This window comes from Acartia tonsa, chromosome 2 (assembly GCF_053477335.1).
Source record: "Acartia tonsa isolate MP-2025a chromosome 2, ASM5347733v1, whole genome shotgun sequence".
NCBI classification, from domain to species: domain Eukaryota; kingdom Metazoa; phylum Arthropoda; class Copepoda; order Calanoida; family Acartiidae; genus Acartia; species Acartia tonsa.
In genome coordinates, this window is record NC_137261.1 from 5,555,847 (window position 1) to 5,582,255 (window position 26,409).

Consider the following 26,409-nt stretch of genomic DNA (forward strand, 5'->3'; position numbering starts at 1 on the left):
CAATCATGGTCTGTGGATCCGTTCGTACATACGTAACATTTAGCCATTGTCCTTAATTTAAGCATGTTAAAAATTTCCAATAGATTTCAAACTTTGCATGCAGTTAGGTACGATTTAGTAGCAACTCTATAATCGTTTCCAGAAAGTATGTAGTATGTACGTCCATTTAAAACATGCTTATTTTTAACTTTATTGATTTCATCCTTTCTTTGGAAAAACGATTCCTAAGAAACAATGTAAAATATTATAAGCAAAGCATCTCCATAAATAAATCCTAAAAATGTAAGTATGTCCTTAAACAGGATTATGCAATTTTGCAGCAAGTTTGAATTTTGTATAAACCTTTTCTGTTTATTAAATTTTGACACTCTACAAGTGTTCATGTTCTTTTATATACCGTTTGATTTTAGAGTTTAGCTTTTATGGATGTTATCGTCTTTGTTGAAATTTAATTTGAGCCAGAAGAATTAGATCTATCCACTGGACTTTCAGATTCCATGTCATCATACTCGGATCGTCTAAAATTTTAATTATTACAAGTAAGACTCAAGTTTTTTGTGTCAAGTTAGAGATAAAATAGGGGTTTTGGAAGGTTTGGAGAGGATAATCTAATTTATTTCAAAAAATTTAGAGGGTTAACTCCCCCCCCCCCCTTCCCTTGAATATTCTTGCTTAGGGAAAATCCTTAGCTCAAACCAGGCGCAACTTTTAAACATTATCAATAATTTCTGAGGCCCAGTGAGTTTTTTTTGCAATAGTGAAAAGAAAAGTGCCTTAGAATCTTACCCAAAGGTTAAGAGTCTGATTATAAAATACTAGCGGCTACGCCTCTAAAGCCCTCTAATGCGAAGATTCGCTGTAAAGGAGAACCATATCGATTTATAATCAAAACAGGTAACAGGAACAAATGTGTAGAAGCTGGTAGAAAAGTTTGACCTGTGGGCAATAATGAGTTCAGCTTCCAACTCTTGAATTCTTCTGTTCTTCTCGCGGAGCAGGCTCAACTTTCCTTTCTAAACAACAACAATCATGTCCAAAGGTTTCTGCTTTTCATAGAAAAACCTCAGCTGATGATGTGATATAAGCCATATTTGCTAAACCATTATTATTTCCATATTCAAGCTGAAACAACTATAAATATTTCTAGCAATTTTTAAGCCGTTGCATTGGTGGCAATATCGGATTTGATGTTATCGTGCTGTAAGGAAGCAGAGAATAGTAAAAATTGTGCCTACTGCTGCTACGTCAGGCGTGTCAAAATAGTAAACTAACAAAAAGTATTATTAATAGATATACATTTCATTCAGAACCTCAATTTTTGATCTGGCAAATTTACCTGTTTCGAGTCCAATCCCTCAACCATTTCAGTTTCAAGAAGGGCATCTTTTTCTTCCAACTCTGCTCTGTAAAAAAAAAATGTTGGTAAAATAACCCACTTAACCTTGATAAGTTCATTTATTTATATAAATTTAAAACATGGGGTGGATAACAAACTGGGAATAATACAATCTACATGGACTTAAATATGATAGTGGGCCAAATAATGCCGGACTTCGCCGAACATTGCAGCCGTGATATACATCTGTACGACACTCATTTTCTCATTTTCAATTTCGGCGTTTTTTTTTATAATTGCAACATTAATTCCTAGCGATTAATAATGAAGTGTGTACCACTTTTTGACAAAACTTACCTACCATTGCATATATTTTGTAAGATATAGGTATCTGTTTCTTAGTTAATAAACCTGCTTATTCAATATATGTAGGACATGGCTCTAATAAAAAATAAAAAGCTAAACGAGTGATTGCGCCCCTTTCTCTTTTTGTCGACAGACGCACTTGAATAAAATATTTTTCAGAATAAAATCAACTAGTGGTGGAAACGTTTGGTCATTCCACTAAATAGACCAACCAATCAATATTCAATAAAAGTCCCCAAGGTTGTTAAGCCAACAAATAAGAAAACGTTATTATAAGACTTTGGGAACTATTGTAATAATCAGCCCAATGTTCCCTCTCTCCCTAAATACTTTGTACAAAAATGTGGCTAACCTTAACGCTTGAATTTTTCTTTCCAGAATAATATATTTCATGCCAGCCTTTTGTTGGATTTCTAGAATTGCTGTGCTGAACTTTTCCTAAAATTAGTTTACATCAACAAACAAGGAAGAAATAATGCATGGACTTAAAAAACTATCTTTACTGTAATAATTGATTTTTTACCTTTTTAAATATATGTTAATTATTTCACATTAACTGAAAATGAACCAAACAATTTTAAATTTGTTTTGTTACAAGGAACCTAGTAATAGTGTCTAACTTTTTATCTTTGTGACGTAACAAAAATCGAAGGATGAGATCCATCTAAGAAAGAGATGGATTTTTGTTACGTCACAAAGATAAAAAGTTAGACACTATTATTAGTTTCGTTACAAGATTAGTTTTCATAAAAACCTAAGCGTTTTGATTTTAAGAAGCTAAAGTTGTTAAACCCCTGGATGCCTTCTCTGGAATCTAAAATCTGCCTAAAAATCAGCCACTAAAAAAGACCCCCTACTACTTCAACAAATCCAAATATTTCGTAGAGAGATTGAAATTATATTCTTGTCTAACACCACAAGAACAATAATAAGAACTTTAATAGCGTTTTACAGACACACAGTGTGAGGGATAATCTTTATAGAACACACTTTGCGTCTTTATAAAAATATTTTTTTTTAGAAAAAATGTTTAATAGCTTGAGAGACACTACGTGTTATGTAGGAGTGATTCTCAGACACTAAGTGGGTGTCAAGATCGTGGCCGGATCTTTATATTATGAAATAATAAATTTTCTTTATATTATTCATGTTTGTATACTGATTGTAACGCATATAACTCTTAAATATAACATCTACTTCATCATTGTTAAATGAAGTTGAAAATTGAGTAAGGTTAAGCGGAATACATTGTCACATGAGTTGCAACTTATAACCATGAATATAACATTTCAGACAAAGGTTGTAAAATTAAAGAGTAGGTTATCTGTTTTTTTCTATTTAATTTAATAGTGTCTTTGACAAATTTCTAACGCTTCAAAAACGTTGAAAAATAACAGAACTCGGATACAAGAGGAATTAAAAATTGTAAATGTTGAAATTGATATTTCAGTATGGCTTCGAAACCGATTAATATCCGCTTGATTATAAAAGGTCTTCAGACACACTGAAAAATCATATATAGCATCGTATTACAGACAATTTTCCAGGAATACTAAAATAGAAATTACAATATTAATATCAGTTTGGTTATAACAAGCTTTCGGTTCCTGAGGCTGACAAAATTGGTTTTAATCTTATAATTTTTCATTTTAATATCCGCGAAAACCTGTCTATAATACGATAAATTTCTTTATGACATTTTTGGTATTGTCAGATTTCCGGTTAAATCCAAAGTGATGAGCTGTATTTTATTTTATTTTTGGGTGCTTTTCTGGTAAGCCGAGCGTTCTCGGCCCACGGGGTAACGAGTTCGGATTCAACGAGCCCTAGCCTTTAAGTATTCTACCAAACAAACAAGCAGGATTCAATCATACAGAAATTATATATTTAAACTGAATAATATTTACAAGTTATGTTTACTATATATATACAACAAAATATGACAATGGTTAGGTTTGAAGGGGGTGTGGGGCGCTAGGGCTTAGCGCCCGACGGTAGACAGGCTGTGGGGGCAGCGGTGGTAAAAGGGGAGGCAACGCCTCCCGATTATATAAGCGCGTGAGGGACTCGTGATAGTTGCATGTTTGAGTCCCCTCCCCACATTTAGGCAGGCTAGTTTGACCGCTGGGTGCGGGGTCAACAGCGGTCATGAGATGGATGGTGATATAATAGGATTAGTGCGGGGGGTTGTTATCATAAGTCACAGCGAAGCAACTCTGTAAACGGCCTGTCCGTCTGGGTGTCGTATTACCACAACCTCCCCTTCAAGGGTTGCGTGGCTCCTGAGCCACCAGGCCTTGAACCTGGGGATACGACAGCCTATGCCTGCGCCGGACAGGCAGTTCTTGGGGCACAGCTCGATGGAGGACAGCTCGGGCTACACAGGCTCCCTGGGACACTCGTTGCTCGGTCTGACTGTGGTTGGTGATCAGCATTGTCAGCTCCTGGTTGGCTTCTAGGCGTGGGTTGGCGACGGCCAAGCCTCGCCGCTGGAAATTTTGCCTCGTCTGCAGGATCAGTTCTGTCGCGGCTGGTAGCTGGACACGGAGGCCTAGGCAGACTCTGGTGGTTCCTAGGGGTGGAATGGTGATGGCAAAGGGTGCATAGAACTCCATGGGGGCGCCTGCTTGATTCAGGTTGCTTGGTCTCCTAGCTCCTACCCGGATGGGGATGGCTGTCATCAGCAGGGGGCACATGGCTTCTTCTTCTTCTTCTGGGGCGGCCTCTTCCATCGCAGTGGCTGGCTCTTCTCCTACAGGCTCGCTGCTGGCTGGCAGGTTCTCCATGTCCGCGTCAGGGTTCCAGATGGCATCTCTGAGTGGCTCTGGAGCGGGCGGCGGCGGCGGTGGTTCGTTGGGCTGCTCCTGCAGGTTCTCCTCCACTGGGTCACGATCTTGGCCGCTAGGCTGTGGGGCGGCTGCGGCTGGCTGGTGCACTGGGAGCTCTCCTGGGTTGCTAGCTGCGGGCGCCGCCGCTCCAACTGGCAGCTCGGTGGCATCCTCGTCGCCGTCCATGTCAACTTGGATGTCTTCTGGGATCTGGTGGGCAGTCACATCTCCAGTGTATTTGCGCAGTCGGCCTACATGCGCGGTAACTTCTGAGATCCTGGCTACGGGAGAGGCAGGTTTAATGACATAATGGACTTCTGTAGCTTTCCTCACTACTTTCCAGGGGCCAGTCCATCTCTTGGTAATCTTGGCTGCCTTCCCTGGCACCAGGCGGGGGGCCAGGTACCAGACCAAGTCTCCAACCTCATACTTGGCCGTGCCTTCGTAAGCTGCCGCGCTCCTCCTGATGGCTCCCTCCTCCTTCTGCTGGATGGCATCATACACTGCATAGTAGCGCTGCAAGAGAGCTTGGACGTTGGCTGGAACTGAAGCATATTCGGTCTCTGGCAGCCGTAGCACCATGTCCACCGGAAGTTTGGCCTCTCTCCCAAAGAAGGCCAGGAACGGGGTCACGCCAGTGGATCTGCAGGCCTTGGTGTTGTAGGCAAAGGCGATGGCAGGCAGGTGTGGCTCCCAGTTGTTATCGTCTCTGTCTAGGAACAGGCGCATGCCTGTGTTGAGCGTCCTATGAAACCTCTCCACTCGATTGGACTGCGGGTTGTATGGTGGTGGATGTGTCAGGCCAATCTCAAGCCTGGAGGCCAGTTCCTGGAATACCTGGCCGGTAAATTCCATTCCATTGTCGGAATGGATCTTCAGGGGGCATCCGAACGTGGCCAGGTGGCGGTGCAACAGGGCTTCAGCCACCGTGAGGGTGCGCTTGTTGGGGATGGCGTAGAGGCTGACAAACCGGCTGAATCCATCTTGGCAGGTGAGGATGTAGCGGTTCCCAGCTGGGGTCTCTGGCAGTGGCCCCACCAGGTCGATGAATAGGACTTGCTGTGGATACCCCTGGCGGGAGGGCACGTGGATCCCCTGCTTCAGCCTCTCCTTGGTAACTTTCTGGACACACTCAGGGCAGGTTTGTACCATCAGGCGGACGTCACAGGCCAGGTTGGGCCACCAGAAGTGCATGGCAACGCGGGCGATAGTTGCGTCCATCCCAAAGTGCCCAGCCATGGGGGTCCCATGGGCTAGAAAGAACGCGTCCTGCTGGAGGGCCGAAGGCAGCAGGTATCTTGTCCTCTCTCCTGTCAGAGTCTGGTCAGTGGTGGTGAGGCAGCCGTGCTCGTCAAGCCCCAGGGCTGGGAAGCGGCTGGCGTACTGCTGCTCGTCTCGTTCCTTGCCACGCAGCTCAGCCTTGGTTGGGGCTTTGCCATCAGCCACCCATTGGCGGACACGGAGCAGGAGGGGGTCCTGTGTCTGGGCCTCCAATACTCTAGCTGAATCCAGTCGGGCGGCAGGAGGCCGGCTAGCTGCGGCCTCCCCTAGCTGGCAAAGGTTGTGGATATACTCAGCCTGCTCTGCTAATTCTTCGGCGCTAGCCGTTGGCATGTTGTCATCTTCCCGGCGGCTGAGGGCGTCGGCGTTGGTATTCTGGGTGCCAGGCCTGTGGCAGACGGTAAAGTCTAAGGCCGCTAGCTCCTCCTGCCAGCGGGCCACCATCCCTGTGGATGTGTTCAGTGATTTCATCTGTAGCAAGGCAGAGGAATCAGTGTTGATCTGGAAGCTGCGGTAGGACAAGATGCCGTGGAATTTTCGGATCCCATACATGATGGCGGCCATCTCTCCCTTCCAGGACGGGTAGCGCGTCTCAGGGTCGGTTGTCTTGCGCCCCACGGCGGCAATCAGCCTCTCCTTGCCCTCCTGGCATTGACTCAGTATGGCAGAGATGGCGCGGCTGCTGAAATCTGTGGTGAGCTGGAACACCGCTGGCAAATCAAACCTGGGCGGCGCTCGGATAGGGGCCTTGCGGAACTTGTCCTTGAGTTGCAGCAGCTGGGCTTCCATCTCAGGCGTCCAGGTTAGGGCCTTGGCCGTCTTCTGCCGATTCATCTCGTAGGTGAGGTCTGCATACTCTGGGATGAACAGGCGGTAGTATCCAAAGAACCCCAGCAACGCCAGCAAATCCTTGGGGGTGCTAGGGGCTGGCCAGTCCAAGATACGGTCAATATAATCCTCTTGCATGGCTATCCCCTCACGGCTGAGGGTGTGGCCCAGGTAATCCACCTTGGATCGGAACAACTTGGTCTTGGCTGGCTTGAGGCGGATCCCTCCCCTACGGTGGGCTTCCAAGACCTCTCGGAGCCTGGCCAGGTGGGCCCAGGTATCCTGGTGGAAGGTCAGGACGTCGTCAAGGTATGACTGGAGGTTGGCTGTGCCTAGTGGGTTTAGGACCCCTGCAATAAACCTGGAATAGACAGACGGTGCCGTAGCCAGGCCAAAGGGCATCCTTTTCCATTGATACAAGCCCCTGGGGGTGGTGAAGGCGGTGCAGGGCCGGCTGTCCTCGGACACACGGATGGTGTAGTATGCGGCCACCGCGTCTAGAGCACTGTAGACACGGTGTCCGCCAGCTCGTTCCACCAACTGCTGGATCCTAGGCAGGGGGTAGCTGTCCAGCTCCAGACACTTGTTGAGGGCTCTGTAGTCAACGGCCCAGCGGGTGCTCCCGTCCTTCTTCTTGATGGGCACCAGGGGGCTGCTCCAGGCGGAGTCTGACGGCTCTATAACTCCCTCCTGTAGCCAGGTGTCCAGTTGTTTCTCCAGTTCAGCCTCTTGCCGCGGGTTCAGATCCCTAAATCTCTGGCGGATCGGCTGGGTCCCTGGCTTGAGGCGCAGCTGCAACTCAACCACATCTGTGCAGCCGGGGGTAGAATTGGAGAAGACGTCCCTGTACTCTGACAACATAGTCCAGACCTCCTTCTTGAGCAAGGGGTCCTTGCGTAGGAACTCATTGTCTTCCATCTCCAGGGCCTCCCACAACTCCTGCATGTCTATAGGCTCAGCAGGTTCTTGGAACGAGTGGAGACGCGGGGGAGGCGTATCAGAGACCTCTAAAATGTCAGGTTTGACCAGCTCCCCTGCCACTGGGAGGCCAGCATCCAGCAAGAGGGGCACCTCCCCCTCATTGACCACCAGTACTCTAAACACAGTGGCAGAGCCAGGCCTGTGGGCATACAGGCCCTCTGGAATAACAAGATCCTCCCCAAACCTCTGTTCTGGGGCAGCTAGTTGAATGGCATCCTTGGTGCGATGGCCTACTAGCTCAACAGGGACCGCCATAACCCCGCGGCCAGGCAGGACCACCCGCTTGGCTGTGCGGAGCTGGGGTGGCTGGCCATCAGTTGGAGTGACAGCGCTTAGCCTATACGTGGCTGGTGCGGGGTCAGCTTTGGCTCCGGGACCCACCGGCCGCGACTTGACGGGCTCGGCTTCTGGAGGGGCTGACGTGTCGGAGCCAGGTGTGGCTCCGGGGGCGTCCGGCCACGATTTGACGGGCTCGGCGCTGGGAGAGGCCAAAGTGCTGGGTCCAGCTTTGGCTCCGTGGGCGTCCGGCCGCGACTTGACGGGCACGGCGCCGGGAGAGGCTGGGGCCTGAGAGTTGAGTGTGGCTCCAGGTACATCAGACCGCGACTTGACGGGTCTGGACTCGGGCTTGGCTGGTGGACTGGCTGGAGGTCCCAGGTAGAGGGGGCCAGGTGGACACGGCTGGCCGTTGATAAAGGTGTCGGCGGAGAAGATTGGTTCTGGAGGGCTGGCAATCTCAGGAAACGTTGTTGGCAGGCTCTCCCTTGGCACCTTGGGCACTGGGGGCAACCCCATGGCTAGCAGGTTAGCTCCCTTGTGTGCGTTGAGCTCAGCGTCCACCCAGTGTGTGCCTTTCTCAACCACACGCGGCTGCTCAGGCAGGGGGCCTGGCAGAGGCCCCTCATAGCTTAGCTCTCTCTCGGCTGTCTCCCGGTCAATGGGGACGCCACGGAGTGGGATAAACTCCCCACGCACCCACAAGCAAGGTGGTTGCATGTCGAAACAGAGCCTAGTTCCGAACTCCTTGAGAAAATACCCTCCTAGGTTCAGAGGGTGTGAGAGATTCCGGACCACAGTCACGTGGTATAGATGGAGTATAAGAGTGTGTGAGACTGCCATATATAACTCTTTTAATTTTCCGATTACCTGGAGGGGCTGGCCTTCCTCATTAGCAGTCAGGATCTGGGTGTTGTCCGGAATCAACATGCGTTGCACTCCCATTGCGTGCATGAGGTGCTCAGAAATTACAGCAGACCCTGGTACACGGTTGCCAGAATCAATCATGGCATCAACCTGTACATGCTGGGCAGGGTCAGGAGTAGGAAACCTCACCCTGACATGGCAGGGGAAGTGGAGGTCCTGCCCTTGAGACAAGGGGGCCTCTCGTTCGGCTGGGGTTGGCAGAAACTTTGGTGGTGGCCGCACCGCAGCTATGGTGGTATCGCTTACCATGGTGGCTTAGACTGTAGCTTCGAATCACTAGAGCTTATTAATTATCACTTGGTCAACAATTTTATATTTATTTTTATCACTTGGTTGACATTTATACACACTTATGTGTTGTTATCACTAGGAGCTCTAGGTGTGATTCTGGAAGCACTGGCAGCAGGGAATGTCCGTCCTGCAAGGTTCAGAGGGGTGACGGCGGTAGGGAATGACCCGTCCTACAGCGCCGCTGGTTCGAATCCCGAAAATGGCGGCAGGGAATGGCCCGTCCTGCAGCGCCTCGGGTTCGAATCCGGGGAGGCAGCGGCAGGGAATGTCCCGTCCTGCCGTGCCTGTGGCTCAAAATCTGCTATCCGTCGCAGTGGTAGGGCTTACTTGTGTGCTGAAGCTTCGCAGCCACACATTGCCTTCTTAGGGAGACCAGCACCCAGCTGTCTGTCTCGTAGGTTTGGCCTGGGTGTCCTGGGGCTTGTCCCAGCTACACTTGCCAATTTAGACTCAGTTCTGTAGCCGTCTGAGCTAAATTATCCGATTGCCGTGGCTGCGCACCTAGCGCTACTCCTACACGACACGGAAAAAGCGTCTTAACTGGCGCTTTTAGCAGGCTAAATCTGCTTGCCGTAGGCCAGAGGCCCACATATTGCGTTCAAAATGATGGAAATTCGACCTAAAAAGGCCGTCTCACGGGTCAGTTGGCGGCTGATTGTCCCCTTACTTGCCAAAGGGTCCAATCAGAGGTAGAATAGGCTAGTTTCTGTAAGGCTCGATTGAAACACACTGACACCAAGTTCTGGTAGGCCGAGCGTTCTCGGCCCACGGGGTAACGAGTTCGGATTCAACGAGCCCTAGCCTTTAAGTATTCTACCAAACAAACAAGCAGGATTCAATCATACAGAAATTATATATTTAAACTGAATAATATTTACAAGTTATGTTTACTATATATATACAACAAAATATGACAATGGTTAGGTTTGAAGGGGGTGTGGGGCGCTAGGGCTTAGCGCCTGACGGTAGACAGGCTGTGGGGGCAGCGGTGGTAAAAGGGGAGGCAACGCCTCCTGATTATATAAGCGCGTGAGGGACTCGTGATAGTTGCATGTTTGAGTCCCCTCCCCACATTTAGGCAGGCTAGTTTGACCGCTGGGTGCGGGGTCAACAGCGGTCATGAGATGGATGGTGATATAATAGGATTAGTGCGGGGGGTTTGTTATCATAAGTCACAGCGAAGCAACTCTGTAAACGGCCTGTCCGTCTGGGTGTCGTATTACCACACTTTCACTTTCGCATAGGTAGCATGTTAATAAAATCATTAGAACTACATATTAGTAGCGAATTGGGGAACACGTGATTTTCTCGGCTACTATTCGAGATAGAAAGCTGAAATTTTTAGTGAAGATTCCTATGCCAAATGCCCATCTAATATTTACATACATTGTTTTGTCCATCTGTCTGTATTTAGGGTGCTAGCTTGATTTCTAGATTTTCTAAGTTTTCTTAATTTTTGCAACTCCTTTTCAAGATAGAGAGCTGAAATTTTCAGGGGTTAATAAATTTTACATTCTACATATTTTCATCAAGTTTCATTTAGATTTGTCTATTAATTGCAGTGCTAGATCGATTCCTAGATTTTTAAGCTTTTGTGATGTAAAGGTTGCGTGATTTAAAAAGTTTAGTGAATTCTCTTTTTTATCAAGTGTAATGATTTGTGTATAACACTGCTCTATAGTACATTTTTTCCCCAGATATCCGTTCATTATTTTTGAGCTTCGCTACTTATGGATGTTGTCATCCTTGTTATAATATCAAACAGAAGTGGAAAAAAAACATGGAAATGATTTACTTCATCATTTGGAGATTTTTTTTATTTTACAGAAAATTTAACCATGGTTTGTGACTTTAAAAATCTCCTTGCATTGACATTTACATTTCGATTTCAAATATAATTTGTTTCTAGATTTTAATTTACTTTACTAATTTTATGACATTTGCATTTTATCTTAGAATTATTTTTTTGCATCAATGTAACTTAAAGAATAAGTTTACGAAAACAAATAGCAAACTATTAGCATAAAAAAAACAATTTATCAAAATGAAAGAATAACTGACAGATATACTAAATGTTGAGTAAATATTTATTGGGCAGCTGAATACTAAAAGTAGATGCTTATTTTTCAGCATAATCTTCACTACATTAGTTCAGCATATTGATCAGTATAAAGATTAACAATCTATCTATTATATAGTAGCTGAGAAAACCAAATTTTCTCTGAACAAATATAAAGCCCCTAAGAGCTATACTAATAGACCGACGCACAATGCCTTCGAAGGTGCTTTGACTTTAAAATTGGGACATAGTGCATTTCATTACCCTAGGTTAGGTAACTTAATTTCACATTTCAATAAAATCTAAAATGCAGCGGTTTTTGAGAAAATTAAATTTGAAAATTTCAAGTTCAATTTTCACCCACTAGGAGTTACCGCATAATTATGACAAGAAAAGCAAAGATTATTTATTTAAAATTTTGAACAACTTTGCTTTTATAAAGTTCTTCATAAAACCACTCCTGAAGTGAGTTAATTAATGGCCATTTTTATCAATTGCTTTGCTAAGGTCACGGAAATTCAGCCTTAAATAAATCATATATAGAGAGGTTTTATGACTGACTTTATAAAAGCAAAGTTGTTCAAAACTTTAAATGAATAATCTTTGCTTTTCTTGTCATGATTATGCGGTAACTCCTAGTGGGTGAAAATTGAACTTGAAATTTTTAAATCTAATTTTCTCAAAAACCGCTGCATTTTAGATTTTATTGAAAAGTGAAATGAAGTTACCTAACCTAGGGTAATAAAATGCACTATGTCCCAATTTAGGTTCTGACACTATAGTCAAAGCACCTTCGAAGGCACTGTGCGACGGACCAAGTAATTTATAAGATTGACCTATTGAAGGGAGGGGGAGGGGTGTGGTTGAGAACATTACCCTGTATTGCAAATATACCTGAATCTCATCCCTCTGCCTGGTGGCCTCTGCATACTTCTGTTGTAATTGTTCTTGTTCCCAGCGCAATTCTTCAACCTCCCTGAGACAAAACAAAACTTTTTTGTAGTTTTTTTTATATTAACCCTAAAAGTAAGTGGAAGGCGATAACACTCCTCCCTTCCACCATTTTTCTTAACTTATTTTCAATATATTCAAAAAGAACTTACCTGCAGAACGTCCAAGGGGGGTGGGGATAAAGAGGTATCCCCCCCCCCCCACCCCACCAAATAAAAAAGTTTGGATGTCATACTTTACCTGTAGTAAAGATTGTTTTAAAAAGGGAATAACACTATAAATTTTAATCCTTTTAATCTTAATAGGGGAGTGGAAGCAACTTTCCATTTATTAAGGCCTTGAGGGGGGTCGATCTTTTCGTAAAAACAATATAAAGCTATCCTAAAATTTGTAGACTTATCGGTTTTCGACACCATGCAATAGAGATTAAGAATTATGTCTGCAACCACCTTGTATGTAAATAATAATACACAAATAAAGGTTTGGTGATTATATATAAAAAAACATAGAATACATATAATGACTTTTACCGTCTAAGTGCCTGTAGAGCTCCAAAGCCCTCACCCCTTCCACCTTCTATTCTAAGTTAAAACCCTGCAGTGCTACACAGTATCCAATATAACCTAACCTAAAGTAACAAACTAATAAACGTAAAACTACCCCTTTATTTTTAACTAGCGGCTACGCCCCTAGAGGCCTCTAGTGGCCTTTAAATTTTTTTTTATTTTAAATATCTAATTTGAGAAATAACTTGTCTATGTTATCAATTGTTAAATTCATGCGTATACGCAGCGCGACTATGCTAGCGACACTATGCGGCGGAAATATTTAATATTTTTGATTTTATTGTGATTTCTCTTGGGAGGGTGGTGGTACCCTCCCCTAAAATAGTTATAAACCTTCCCAGGACATATGAGAATCTACCCTGTTAAGGAGAACCCGATCGGTTCAGCGGTTAGCGAGATCCTTCGGTACAGACACACAGACAAACAAACATCCTGTTACTTTAGTATAAGGATTATTTAAAATATAAGAGGTGGTGGTTACTGTGCTCAACAAGGCATTTTGAGGGAAAGTGCCCTATTACCTTGTAATTAGTTTTAGTTTTGCTTTAGCCGCTATCAGAGCATTCTTATCCTTCTCTTGGTTACCAAGAATTCCTTTAAAACAAACAAAATAATTGTTTAATACGTTGTTTATTGTTTCAGTTTCAGGTCATAATCTCAAAAGTTTGTTTATATTGAAAATCTTTTACAAATAACTAACTATAGGTCAATTTAAGCTGTCAAGAGTTTTTCTTGACACAGCATTTTTTTATGCATTTTATAGCATTCTTTATGTATTTGTAATCATGGAAAATGTTAGAATCGGAGGAAAATTTTCCAGTATTGCTTCGAAACCTATTAATATCCGTTGGATTATAAATGGTTTTCAGCAATACTGAAAAATCATATATAGCATAGTATTACAGACTAATTTCTTCGGTCCCTTGGGGCTAACAAAACTAATCTTTTAATTTTTCATTTTGATATCCGCGGACAGCTGTCTATAATACGATGCCATTAATAACTAATCTTCAATTTACTGACACCTTTTAGTCTATGTAGCTCTTCCTTGGCTTTTCTGAGTGGCTCCACCAACTTCTTATTCTCAGCCTGTACAACTGACACCTGCTTCTCACTCCTAAAGGTATAATTCAATCAAGTGTAATTAAAGGAAGCCAATACACAGCAAACTTCGGGTTAAAGGAAGCCTGCAGGAAATTCACCGCTTTAACTGCTGAAAGACTGCCACAATTAGACCCAAGACCTAAAATTTGAAGCCCCAAGCTTCAAGAAAAAAAATTGAGGTATTTGGTCTACTTGTGGCAGTTGCTCAGCAGTTTTCCTGCAGGCTTTCTTTATCCTAGGGCTCAAAAGCTTCCGTTGTGTTCTCTTTTTTTGAGAAGCCCTAATCGCTTGCCATAATTTTACAATTTGCACAAAAATTAAAAGAAGCTGTAAAGAATCAACCTCAAAATATAAAACTTTTCAGCTACTCTAGACCGCAGACTTTTAAGCTACATGAATTCGAAAGAAACGAAAAAAATTAAGATCAACTGCGACTTTTTTCCACCCAAACAGCAGATATGCCTGATTTTTAAAATCATATGATTACCGTTCAATCTTCTGTTCTTTCTCCTTAATTTCATCTTTGAGTGTAGCAATCATTGCAAGATTATTCAGAGTTATATCATTGTAATAATTCTTAATCTCGTTGAAGGCTTTCTCATGGCTTTTTCTTATCTAAATAATAATAAAAAATGTAGAGACACAATAAGAAAAAAAAAATAGAAATAGAAAGTTGGGCAATAAAAAATAAAGTTTATGTGCAAAGATTATTATTATATTCTTATACTTCATGTGCTATTAGATCTCCAACATAATAATTATTTAAGAGATGTTATTAAGTGTATGTTGAAACTAAAAATTTACCTATTTTAAAACAACAGAGATTTTAAATAAAACTAAGAATTTACAGAGTGAGGGAAGCTAAACTTTTAAAACAAGTTGAGGACTCCAACCCTGTGGGACCGTACACTCCGGGGTACGATAATTGCAGGGTTCTTCTAAAATTTACTTTACCTAACCTACAATATGTATTAAAATGTTTTCTTTCTTCAAAAAGTTCGTCTGTGGACTAAATGCAATTTAGGGGAAACCATCTAAACTATGTTTAGAGAAAAATGAAAAACTTACAAGATCAATTTGATCATTTTTTCTTTCTTCCACATGGCTCACTTCGGTTTTGGCACGTAAACTCAACTCGGTTCTAAATGACAAAAAGTCGTAACAATAGGTATTTGTTTTGTTTTACAAACCTTTTCAATTCAAGAAGGCAACTCTCCCTTTAATTATAGATTTGCAACTTTTATATAACGACTGAAATGAAAATCAGAAGCCTAGAAAATATTTTTTTACAGACACTAATAGACATATATTCTACTACTTTGACAGATAGACACCAAATCACTGAGCAAGATGATTAAGCCGAAAAATAGTAATCAGATGAAAATCGTAAAAGATATGCCAAACTTTAAAGTGTGACAAACAAAAAAGTTTTTAGAGGTCAATAGTTGTTTTTTCAACCATTGTATTTTTCTAAATCAAAATTTTTTTCGCACTTTTGTTATAATATATGTACTTAAATATTTAATTTTTGCAATTTCTTTATTTACATGAATTTCAATATCAAAAGTACTTGAATCCAAAGATGTTAAAGGAAGCCTGCAAGAAATACCACGCTTTAACTGCTGAAAGACTGCCACAAGTAGACCAAATACCCCAAATTTGAAGCCTTCAGCTTCTATAACAAAAAAGTTCTAGGCATTTTAAAATGACATTTTATGTACAATGGAAATTTTGAAAGAATTGCAATGCTCATGTTGAAAACTTTAAAATTAAACTACGTGGCCTAGAAACAAAATTATAAGCTTATTTTTGTCATAAATTTAGGTTTCCAGTAACTAATTATATTTTTACAATAAAAATACCCATTTTTATAGTCAAAATCATTAAAAAAAAATAAGTTTTACTTGCGTTGTACCGAATGTACTGTAGCCAATCAGAAGGCTGAATCAGCTTAACAACCAATCACAGCTAAGCTTGTATTAGTTTACCCCTTTGTTTCCGCTATGATTTTCGTTTAAAAATGCAATTTAAATCGATTTTTTTTCATAGATTTTGACTATGAAATGTGGTGTTTTTATTGTAAAAATGTAATCAGTTACAGGCAATCTAAGTTTCTGACAAAGATAAGGTTATAATTTTATGTCTAGGCAACGTAATTTAATATTGTTTTTTCTTTTATGAGCATTGGAAATCTTTCAAAAATTCCATTGTACATAAAATGCTATTTTGAAATGCCTAGAACTTTTTTGTTATTGAAGCTGAAGGCTTATAATTTGGGGTATTGGGTCTTCTTGTGGCAGTCTTTTAGCAGTTAAAGCGTGTTATTTCTTGCAGGCGTCCTTTAAGACAATGAACAATGGACATTCCAAATGATGATCAACAAAATTATATAAAAAATTATTGGTTGAATAGTTGGGACAATACTAGACTGAAACTAACCAATCAAAATCAAATAAAAGTAGCCAATGATACAATGATAAGCTGGTCATAAAACTTTGGGTACCAAAATAATTTACAATCCCATGCCTTCTGCTTCCCTGACTTTAAGGATATATGATAATGATGACAAAAACTATAAAATATCGAAGCTCATAAAAAAAAATATATTTTAATAGCAGCTACTTCACTGTAATTAGTGGACAGAGTAAGTTGTAGAGTAAGCAAGGGAATATTCACAAAAAAAAGACAAATGAAAATAGTTATTTCTTTCATCGTATTATAAACGGCTTTCCGCGGATATAAAATGTACAACTGGTTTAAATCTTATGATTGTACATTTTTATATTCGTAGAAAGCTGGATATAATACGATGCTAGACATAGTTTTTTCGTATGGATGAAGAACCGGTTCCTGTCCACCGGATTCGAATGAATACGAGAAATATATTTACCTTAACTTGGTGTATCTCTCCTGATATCTGATGTCCATTTCTCTGGCCTGGTCCTCAAACTTTGTCCGCAGGTGCTCTATCTCTTCAGTCTGTTTCAATTTTATATCCCTAAAATAGTAAAAATTTTAGGTATTGTCCCATAGGAATGATATTTTTGTACAAAATCTGCTTTTACCAACAAGCAATATAATAATTTGATTTAAAGCCCCTGTTGAGATGTTGGGTAGATCTGAACCATTTGTGTTAAGAGCTTTTCATTTCAGAAATTAAGGTTAAAAGAAAACAAATGTCATTTTCAAGGAGCACCATGAAGCCATAGTTCGGATTCAATAATTTTTTGACTCCCATTTAAAAACTTAAAATAAATTTTATTGTATTTAATGAGATAATGTTGCTATTATCATATTCAAAATAAATACAATAATAACCTTTAAAATATTTAAACACTAGTCTCTTATTGGACATAAAATGACATCCAATAAGAAAAAGGAATAAAAATATGGGAAAGAAAATTATTTTTTTTCAAAATTAATTCGAGGCATATTGGAATAATAAATATAGGGGAAAGAAAATTATTTTTTTTCAAATTTATTTCTCTTCATACTGGAATAAATATTATTTTTTTTTAAATTTTACAATCAACCAATAAGATATAGGCATGTTATCATAAAAATTTAGAAAACAATAATTTTTATTCCAACATTATCAAAATTAAAGTGTTATATTCTAAAATAAAGGAATTGATAAAGAAATAATAATTTTTTCCAAACTTTTACTACCTCATGCCTATTTCTTATTGGTCAACATCAGAATTTAAAAAGAATAAAAAATTTTCCAACATTTTCATAATTATAAAGTCTCATGTATTGAAAAAGGAATTTATAAAAAAAAATAATTTTTATTCCAAAATTTACTACATCATGCCTATTTCTTATTGGTTGACACCAGGATTTAAAAAAAATAATATTTTTTCCAACATTTTCATAATTAGGTATACAATTTCATATTTTAAAGAAAGGAATTAATAAAAAAAATTTTATTCCAAACTTTTACTACATCATGCCTTTTTCTTCTTGGTTGACGTCAGGATTGTTAAAAAAATTATATTTTTTCCAACATTACACAATTAGGAAATTTCTTATTTTGAAAAAGGAATTTATACAAAAGAAATAATTTCTATTCCTAACTTTTTCTATATTATGCCTATTTCTTATTGGTTGATTCTAGGATCAAAAAAACATAGTATTCTAACATTAAAAAAAGATGCAGCTAAATTATTTTGGGGTATATTTTTTGTTACAGACAAAGCCCAAGCTTTTTCTGAGGGGGGAGACCCCCCTCAACCCCCCCTTCCCCTGAAGGGGGGAAACCCCCCTCGACCCCCCCCCCTGACGCTCACAGAATCTTTTAAAACATTACACTTAAAACTAACAAAAGTTTAAACATTCAGGAAAACTCGAGTTATAGAGTAGGTTTGCCAAACTAAAATTTTATAAATACACAAATAAATTAAATTAACATTTATTTTAGGGTAAACATTTAACAAAATAGATATAAAATAACCAGTTGATTTCTTCATGTGTAATTTTGCAAGCAGACACCAAAATCGTTGCCACATCTCCAAGTGACTTTTACATAACCAATAACAGGCAGAATGGAAGGAAGCTAATTCTCCTAAAATATAACAATTATTTTGATTGGTTGGTAATAAAATCTATTTGTCTTTTTATTAAAGCATTAATCTTTGCAATTTTAAAATCACAAGTTTAATATTTATAGGACAATTATAACATGTCTAAGTATGTTAAAATTGATGTACATACCAACAGAAAGTCCGTCAGGCAGACACACGGACAGACAGACTTACGGACACAGATTTACAAACAGACAGATGTGGATAAACAGTTGAAGTGACATACAGACGAATGAACAAAGGGGCATTAATTATAGAGAAGCTAGATTTAACAAAACTTACCATGCAAACACTCGCAGCAAAAAATGGTAGATTCAAGTTTTCTGACAAGCCTAAAATATTTTATATATATATATTATATTTCTTATAAAAATATTGATAATATTAGCTGCGCCCCCAAGCTTCCATGTACAAAGAATGGACAGAAAAAAATGGCCTAAAACCATCCAAGGACCTATGCAAAGCTAAACTGAAAAAAAAAACATTCGGACCAGTAATTTCTGAGATCATAAGTATCAGACAAAAAACATTAATACTTTATGTAATAGTTCAAGACACTAATAAAGCTTCCCTGAAAAGTACAATTTAATTGAACAAGCATTTTTTTAAGATAATTAGCTTCAGGCAAAAAATGTACTTTATATAATAAAATAACACTGAACAAAATACCTACGTTTTATCTGACATAACCTCCGCCTAAACCAATGTTCAAATGATTACTAAGTGACAGTGTTTAAAAACATTGTCGTACATTAAATTAAAGAACTTTATAGGTCAGCTGAATCTTAGTTTCCGATTTTGTATGTGTCACCGTCATCCTATCTAAATATTTACTACTAGTTTAAAAAGCTTCAAACTTCTAAAAAAAATCAAAATTTAGTTTTCACCAATTAAGCTATTTTTACGTTTTATTAAATGGAGTTCCAATTAAAAAAAGGGAGGACTTAGACTATGGGTGGGGGGGGGTGTTGGTGATTAATAGAAGAACTATTATACCCCCCCCCCCCCTTTCCTTTCAGCTTTTCCCTTTGACCGGATTAGCTGATAATAGCTTTTGCAATAGTTAGGTTATCTGTCGTACAACTTTGGAAATCAGGGAACAAACGGGTAATCAATTTTTAGTTGATCATTTTATTTGCAGAAAAAGGGGTAAATATAAAGATTTCAAATAATTAGCTAAAATGAAAAATTAAGTTATTTTTATAAAACAGAAAAATTTCATTGTTACAAATAGGACGGTATAAAAAATATATTTTTGAAGAAAATATTTATCTTTTGAAGAGAGAGAGGGGAAGAGATAGAAATAGCATGTGAGAGAGAAAAAAAGAATTAGATGAAGAAGGGGGGGGGGGGGTAAATATATAAGTGAAAGAGAGAATGAGACGGTGTATGGGGAGGGAGGGGAAAAGGAAACAGACAGAAAGAGAGAGAGGAGAGGGAAAGAAAGGCACAGAGAACCAATAAACGTACAGTATAATTAACCCTTGTGATATGTATTATTTCAGTTTTGAGTTTTTAAGACAGGGTTTAAATCCAACAAACCCAAGTATCATAATTTTAATAATATTTTTAATACAAGAAAGGTCATTTAAAATCATTTCATCAATATTAAGGTCAAGTGACAAAAATTTTAATTTCCACCTACTTCGCCCCCACAGGGGGGCAAAAGTAGACGGACAATTCAAATTTTTGATCACATGACCAAATTTGTTGAAATAATTTTAAAATCCTTTCTCGCATTCACAATATTACGAAAATATGATAAATAACTATTAAATCATCCAGAGGTGTATTATATTCATTAAAATCATGTGCAAGTTCCCGCTATGGTCTCAGAAATGCCTAAATTCGACCCACACCCTATTGAATATTATAAAACTTCACTTAAAAGCACAATCATCAACTTTAAAGATCTTTAACTGAAAAAAAATTACCTAATTAATTCTTGATACTGTTTATCCTTGTCATGGAGTTGATCCTTGAGAACCTCTTTGTCCTTCAGATGATGTTGCTCCTCTTCCTGCTGCTCTTCTAGTGCTACCTACACAGAAAGAGGCTGTTCGTTTAATGGATAATGTCTATTTTGAGTTTTTCTCAATTGAAGATTTTTTTTCAATTCTTGAAATATAAGTATAGGTATAGTGTATTAATGAGTATAGCAAAAGATATGGTTTGAAGTAAAACATTACTTACATAATAACAATAACTTATGTATGTAAATGTATCTAAGGTTAAATAATTTATGTTATTTTATATAAGGATAGATTTAAATTTAGTACCACAGCTACACTACAATTATTGTCGTCTGTCCATCTGTCGCATGCCCTATGCACTTGCACATATTTAAAGTTTACTACTAGTCTAATTTCCATTAAATTTTAGTAACAAAGCTACTATATAATTATCGTTTTCGTTGTCGGTATTTTTGTAATATTTAAATTTTACACACAGGATTTGGTCATGACAGATTACAAAAACCTGACCCCTAAATAAGTATTTTAAAAAGAATAACTAAACTAACCCTCGTGACAATTAAATATTACAACAATTTTTTATTCTTTATTTTCACATTTAACACATAACTTCAAAATATAAAGAAAGTAAAATTTTTACATTTAAAGTAAAATGGAATCCATCAGTTTTTTTAAACATGTACCTAAATAAGATAATATATTTTTTTTAATTATAAAAATTTTCCTATTGTTAAAAGTAAAATATTGAAATATTAACATCCCACACACACAGACATACAAGCACACGTCCATCTTGAAATGGATTAAGACAAGGTTGAGTTATTCTTGTAAGGACCATCACACTTAGAAAAAGGGCCTATTTCAATTTAATCTAAAATCGTCATTTAGAAAATTTGATTTAAAATATTTAGAAAAATAAACCCCACAAAAACATGTTATAAAAGTAAACATTCTTCTTTTATTCTAACTAACACCCGTCAATAGTATTAAATGCTATGATAAGATCACAAATTAGCATTCATTGAATTCTTTTCAGAGCAAGACATTTTTAATTTAATAAAAATTGCACTATTTGAGTGAGTCAAATCCAATTAGGTGTAAAATGAAAAAAAAAATTTAAACAAATTTTCTCAAAAAACTTGGTTTAAAGATTATCATATTCGCATCAAACTTGCTAGAATCAGACCCATTCTCTTACTGTGTTGCTGTGTTGGCTCTGAACATTTTCTTGGTTCATTTCAAGATAGGCGTGCCCAGGATTCCAATAAAAGGAAAATAATTAAATACTTTTTTGTGAATATCATTTTTAAATCAAAGGAAATTATGTATATTTTTTCTTCATAATCTTAAAATCATTAGGTACACAATTAAGAAGCAAAATTAACTACAAAAATATGTAAAAAAATTAAAATGTAAGACATAAAAAATGTGGGTGCAATTTTTTGGACAAAGGGTGTTCCACACTTTTAAAAACTGGCATAAAACCACCACCGGATTAGTAGCTATATTCCCCGAAGAGGGGAACCCAATCGGACCGACACCGTTCTACTTTCTATTATAGATAAGGGGGGGGGGGGAAGTTTTGACACATTTGCGTAAACAGGGAGTATAGGCTTTATCTTTGGACTGAGAGTATAGGTTATTAGGGATAAAATCATTCTTATATGATGAATTTTCCCAAGTTTTAAGATTTTTTGGATAGGCCTCCAGGTTCTGGAGCTCCAGGCCTCCAGGACCTCTCTGTACAGGTAAAAATGAAAAAAAATTTTTTTTTGAAGAGTTAGAAGTCAACTTATGAAACAAAATATGCGTTTTTTTCTTCAAATATGTGAATAACATTCAAAAATATGCATATTTTGTGTCATAGGTTGACTTCTAACTCTTCAAAAAAAAATTATTTTTTTAATTTTTACCTGTACAGAGAGGACCTGGAGGCCTGGAGCTCCGGAACCTGGAGGCCTACCCAAAAAATCTTAAAACTTGGGAAAATTCATCATATAAGAATGATTTTATCCCTAATAACCTATCCTCTCAGTCCAAAGATAAAGCCTATACTCCCTGTTTACGCAAATGTGTCAAAACTTCCCCCCCCCCTTATCAGATGATATTACACGGTCTTGTTATGTATGCTCAGTTACATAAAGATTTATTGTATTACTTTATAAATTGAAATATTTTTTTTTGGAAAAAGAAACCGAAAAATTCTTCAGAATGTTAAATAATTGTTTAATATTTTCTTAATCAACTAAAGTTGATTGTAAAATGTTGCTGTAAGAACTAAGAACTTTGGAGTTTGCTTCCAGCTAAATCAGAGGCATTAAAGGGGGGAGTCTAGCTAGAGAATACACATAAAGATGCCTTTTTCGCGCATTTATGTGTGCTTCGACTTAACTATGCACTATTGGGTCTTCGTATGTCGGTTTCTTGCAAACATTTGCAAGTAACTTTTAGCAATCCATAAAGTTCTCAGTTTTTATAAAAGGTTAGATTCCAGATATATTTCAACGCGAACTGGATCGATTAGATCAATCGATATATTATTACTTGGATGTTGCACCAGATTTTTATATACTCTGATAATGGGATGTTCGCAGCTGGCTGAAATAATGATACCATCCTTCAATCCCCTTTACCCCATCCTCTCCTACTGGATAAACGAATTCACCAATAGATAAGGTCTACATTAGCAAGCTAAATGGACGACAAATTTTCACATGTTAAAAAATCCACGTATATCATATATCCATTATCTGACCTTTAATTCCATATAATACAAAATACACCGAACACAAAAAAAAAATAAGAAGAATTATATTTTTTAGAAGCCAAACTACTCTACAATTAATTTTATTTGTCCGACCATCATAACATTATGGGGGAAATAGGATTCATTCTGCTGCAATTAAAGCTAGACTTCTGAATTTTCTATTAAACATGCCACCTTTACGTAAATAACGTTCATATCAGTCCAACTGCTTTAAAGCAGCTTTTATTTTCAGAATTTTTATGGGTAATAGTATTGAAATAAGATTTCTCGTTGTTTTAAGGGATTTTTAGGTTTATAGATGAAAGAACTAGAATCTTTTTTTCCCACATATTTTTGATTTTCTCTGCTGCTATTCATGATAGTTGGCCGATTTGTTTTGTGACTTTAACGCTTTACGTTTTCTTCTACGGCTTAAAAACTTTGAACCCTTCTACTAAATCATCAACATTAGGGATCATCATCGTTGATTGTCTAACCCTTAATATACCTTAATATTTGAAATTACCTTGAGGGCGACCATATTCTCCGCCTTGATCTCCGCGATGCTGTTTTCCTGTTCATAGAGAAGATGCTTGACCTTCTGCTTGAACACCTTCACCTCCATCATGTGTCTCTCCTCGCTTTCCTCCAACTCGCGGTCCTTCACTCTCACCTAAAGACTGGATGATTAGTAAGATGAAAAGCTATTACAGGTTATTTAATGAAATTGGAAGTAGGAAAATTACTTCTTTTAGATATGGCTGCAACTCCCAAATATTAAAGAAATAAATGAGGGGACATTCTTTCAGTAGCCATCTCCCCCCCCCCCCCACCCTCTGAATAGTATAAAATACCACTACCATGTTCCAATAATCAATCATTTTGCACAATTGGCTATTGGATGGAAAAGCCGATTTAAAAGACTGTTTAGCCTTACAAGATTGAACTGATTGAGTTCTCCTTTTTAGGGAAGCTCACCTAGGCTAATTTTCTGTGTACTTCTACTTAGATGCTAGCGACGCAGCTGCTAGTCATTATAAATGAATGTAAATATACCTCGGCTCTTGTTTCGTCCAACTCTTTCCTCGTGACTTCCCAGAAAGTATCAATTCTGTCTCGTTCTAGTTGGTAGAAATTCCGCTCTGTTCTTTCTCTCTGTAACTCGTCCTAGAATTCAATAAAATTAAACAAATATAAAGTTATTTAAAACTGTGAATTAAAATAAGGGCATATATTATAGCGGTCAGAAGTAAATCAGATAATATCGATTTCTATGCTTTTATTTATACCAACTATTTAAAATCGGTAAATGATGAAATTTTCTAAAAATGTAATTTGTAATAATATTAATATTTGATCATTTATGTCTTTTTAGGACGATAGAAAATAAAAACAAAATTGTTTTTTTAAATATTTATGATATCTGTAGTCTGAACAAATTTGTTAGTTTTATAAAGTATTATGGAAAAGAAAGATATTTGCTATGGGCGTCCGCCACCCTACACCCCCTGCACAATAACTTACACCCCCATTAATGCAGCCAACGGGGTTTCATGTGAAAAAATCAAACACCCTTTAAAAGAGAAAAAATTGCGCACCTTTGCGCAAGAATGTAACAATCCATTTAAAAAGCTAACACTCGCCTCGATTTTTTATTTAAGGGGGTGACAAAAAAAGTGAGGTGTAAAAATCTTTAAATACGCTTCGCGCACCCTCGGCACGCCACTGAATGAAATGTTTTCAATCTATTCAAAATAAACAAATATTTCTGATTAAACAAATAAAAGAGAGGGGTTTTAGAAAACAACATAGATTCATTTATATTTTGACAGGATAACAACGTCCAAGAGTAGTATGGAAACAAAGTAGGTTACAGAAAAACAAGGATGACAACATCCATAAAAGCGAAGCACTGAAACGGTAGGACAAACGGACATTAACACTTGTATGGTATCTGAACTGAATAATCAGAATTTAAAAGTATTAGAGTCGAAGCAAAATTGTCAGTAAATTTGTTGAAAAAACTGCTTGAAGCAGGATAATGTTTATGGACATACTTACATTTTTGGACTTGATTATAGAGTTGAGTCGCTTATGATATTGTTCGTTGTTGTCCCAGGAATCAATATACCAAAAATCAGATCAAACGGATGATTAGAACACTTGAAAATTTGTTGTTAAAAAAGTAGAAAAATCAACATTTTTAAAATGGACGTACGGACATTCTGGTAATGATTATAGAGTTGCTACGCTTTCTAAATCGTGCCCAACTACTACAGGAATCATCATGCAAAGTTTGAAATCGATAGGATAATTCTAACATGCCTAAATTAACGAATAAAAGCTATCTATCTCGGACGGACGGACGGACGTACGGACCGACCCTAATTATAGAAAAGCTTCGCTTTTAAAAACATAATTTATCAGGGAAAACTTCTTAGAAAATTTCAAAAGACAATAGTAGCTACCTAAACACTTCAATTTTTCTATAAAAATTATAGTTATTTCTGGAAAAATTATTCAATATTGAAACAAGTAAGTTAGAGGTGAGGCCTTTAGATTAAAGAAAACTTTAAAAAGTGCACACGTCTATCTTTTACATCAACCGAGATAGTGATGATTCCCCATTACAACACGGACAGATAGTCGATCACACTAAGTATGTTGTAGATTAGCTTCGCTACTAATATTACGTAATACTGTGCTAAAAAAAAAATTTTAAACCTAAAAAAATGATTTCTTAAACAAGGGATTTAATGATTTGTTTTTTGTTTATTTAAATTACATCAAAATAAACTTTCAATTTCTATCAATTAAATGCGATATTCAGACATTACAAAAAATTTCCCAGCCACAAAAAAAAGCTGTTTTCATATTACAAGCATAGCTATACAGACATCCAGGGACGTCTAAGGGGTAGTGTAAAAAGATTTATTTCTTCCCCTAAAATACATTTTGAAAATTTATTAAATTTTAGCCCCCCTCCCTATAAAAAAAAGCTTTTTGGGAGTACCTTCTTATGAAAAAATGTTGTTTTACTCCCCTACCCCAAAATAAAAAGCTTTGACGTCCTTGACGTACACAACCACACAATTCACTGACAGCTTGTTAGCAGCTGTTTCTTACCATGAGTCTTCTGACAGCTTGTTAGCAGCTGTTTCTTACCATGAGTCTTCTGACATGTCCTTCCAGCTGTTCTCTTGTCATCTCACTTGCTGGCACTCCATCTAAACAAAGCAAGGTTTTCAAACTTATTTTATCAATTCTGATCGTAGATGGAAGAGTTATATTATCATAATTGATTAAAATCAAA

The 26,409-nt window shown here is 38.1% G+C and overlaps 3 protein-coding genes and 1 long non-coding RNA gene across 7 annotated transcripts in view; 1 reads left to right on the forward strand and 3 right to left on the reverse strand.

Moving 5' to 3' along the window:
• Gas8 (Growth arrest specific protein 8) lies at positions 1-26,271 on the reverse strand. Of its 2 annotated transcripts, none has more exons than XM_080179948.1 (14): positions 26,223-26,271; positions 24,153-24,263; positions 23,623-23,769; positions 20,312-20,418; positions 16,685-16,792; positions 14,863-14,935; positions 14,282-14,409; positions 13,716-13,807; positions 13,212-13,284; positions 12,068-12,149; positions 2,055-2,140; positions 1,337-1,403; positions 937-1,013; positions 1-518 (listed from the first exon to the last, which is right to left on the reverse strand). In XM_080179948.1, the coding sequence occupies exons 1-14, from the start codon at positions 26,223-26,225 to the stop codon at positions 449-451; spliced, it is 1,224 nt and encodes a 407-aa protein (XP_080036074.1). In that variant the 5' UTR covers positions 26,226-26,271; the 3' UTR covers positions 1-448. The 2 variants fall into 2 exon arrangements, with proteins under 2 accessions (XP_080036074.1, XP_080036081.1); XM_080179955.1 differs by lacking the exon at positions 26,223-26,271 and adding an exon at positions 26,110-26,198.
• The window catches only part of SsRbeta (signal sequence receptor beta), a 417,378-nt gene that overhangs the window by 170,843 nt on the left and 220,126 nt on the right, over positions 1-26,409 (forward strand). The gene's annotated exons all lie outside the window — the stretch shown is intronic.
• LOC145312685 (uncharacterized) lies at positions 18,190-19,105 on the reverse strand. The gene is made up of 3 exons (XR_013877079.1): positions 19,051-19,105; positions 18,660-18,709; positions 18,190-18,358 (listed from the first exon to the last, which is right to left on the reverse strand). It is a non-coding gene; the product is annotated as an uncharacterized LOC145312685 (long non-coding RNA).
• The window catches only part of ninaC (STKc_myosinIII_N_like and MYSc_Myo21 domain-containing protein ninaC), a 72,829-nt gene continuing 72,681 nt past the window's right edge, over positions 26,262-26,409 (reverse strand). The window contains exon 44 of the mRNA XM_080179933.1: positions 26,262-26,323. The gene's annotated coding sequence lies outside the window, so the exon portion shown is untranslated. The remainder of the gene's footprint in view (positions 26,324-26,409) is intronic.

Excerpts from the sequence above, each read along its gene's own strand:
- Gas8 (XM_080179948.1), bottom strand. Across the intron at positions 14,936-16,684 it reads GAGAGATACACCAAGTTAAG|AACCGAGTTGAGTTTACGTG; the intron begins GTAAATATATTT and ends TTTGTCATTTAG. Across the intron at positions 2,141-12,067 it reads GGCAGAGGGATGAGATTCAG|GAAAAGTTCAGCACAGCAAT; the intron begins GTATATTTGCAA and ends AACTAATTTTAG.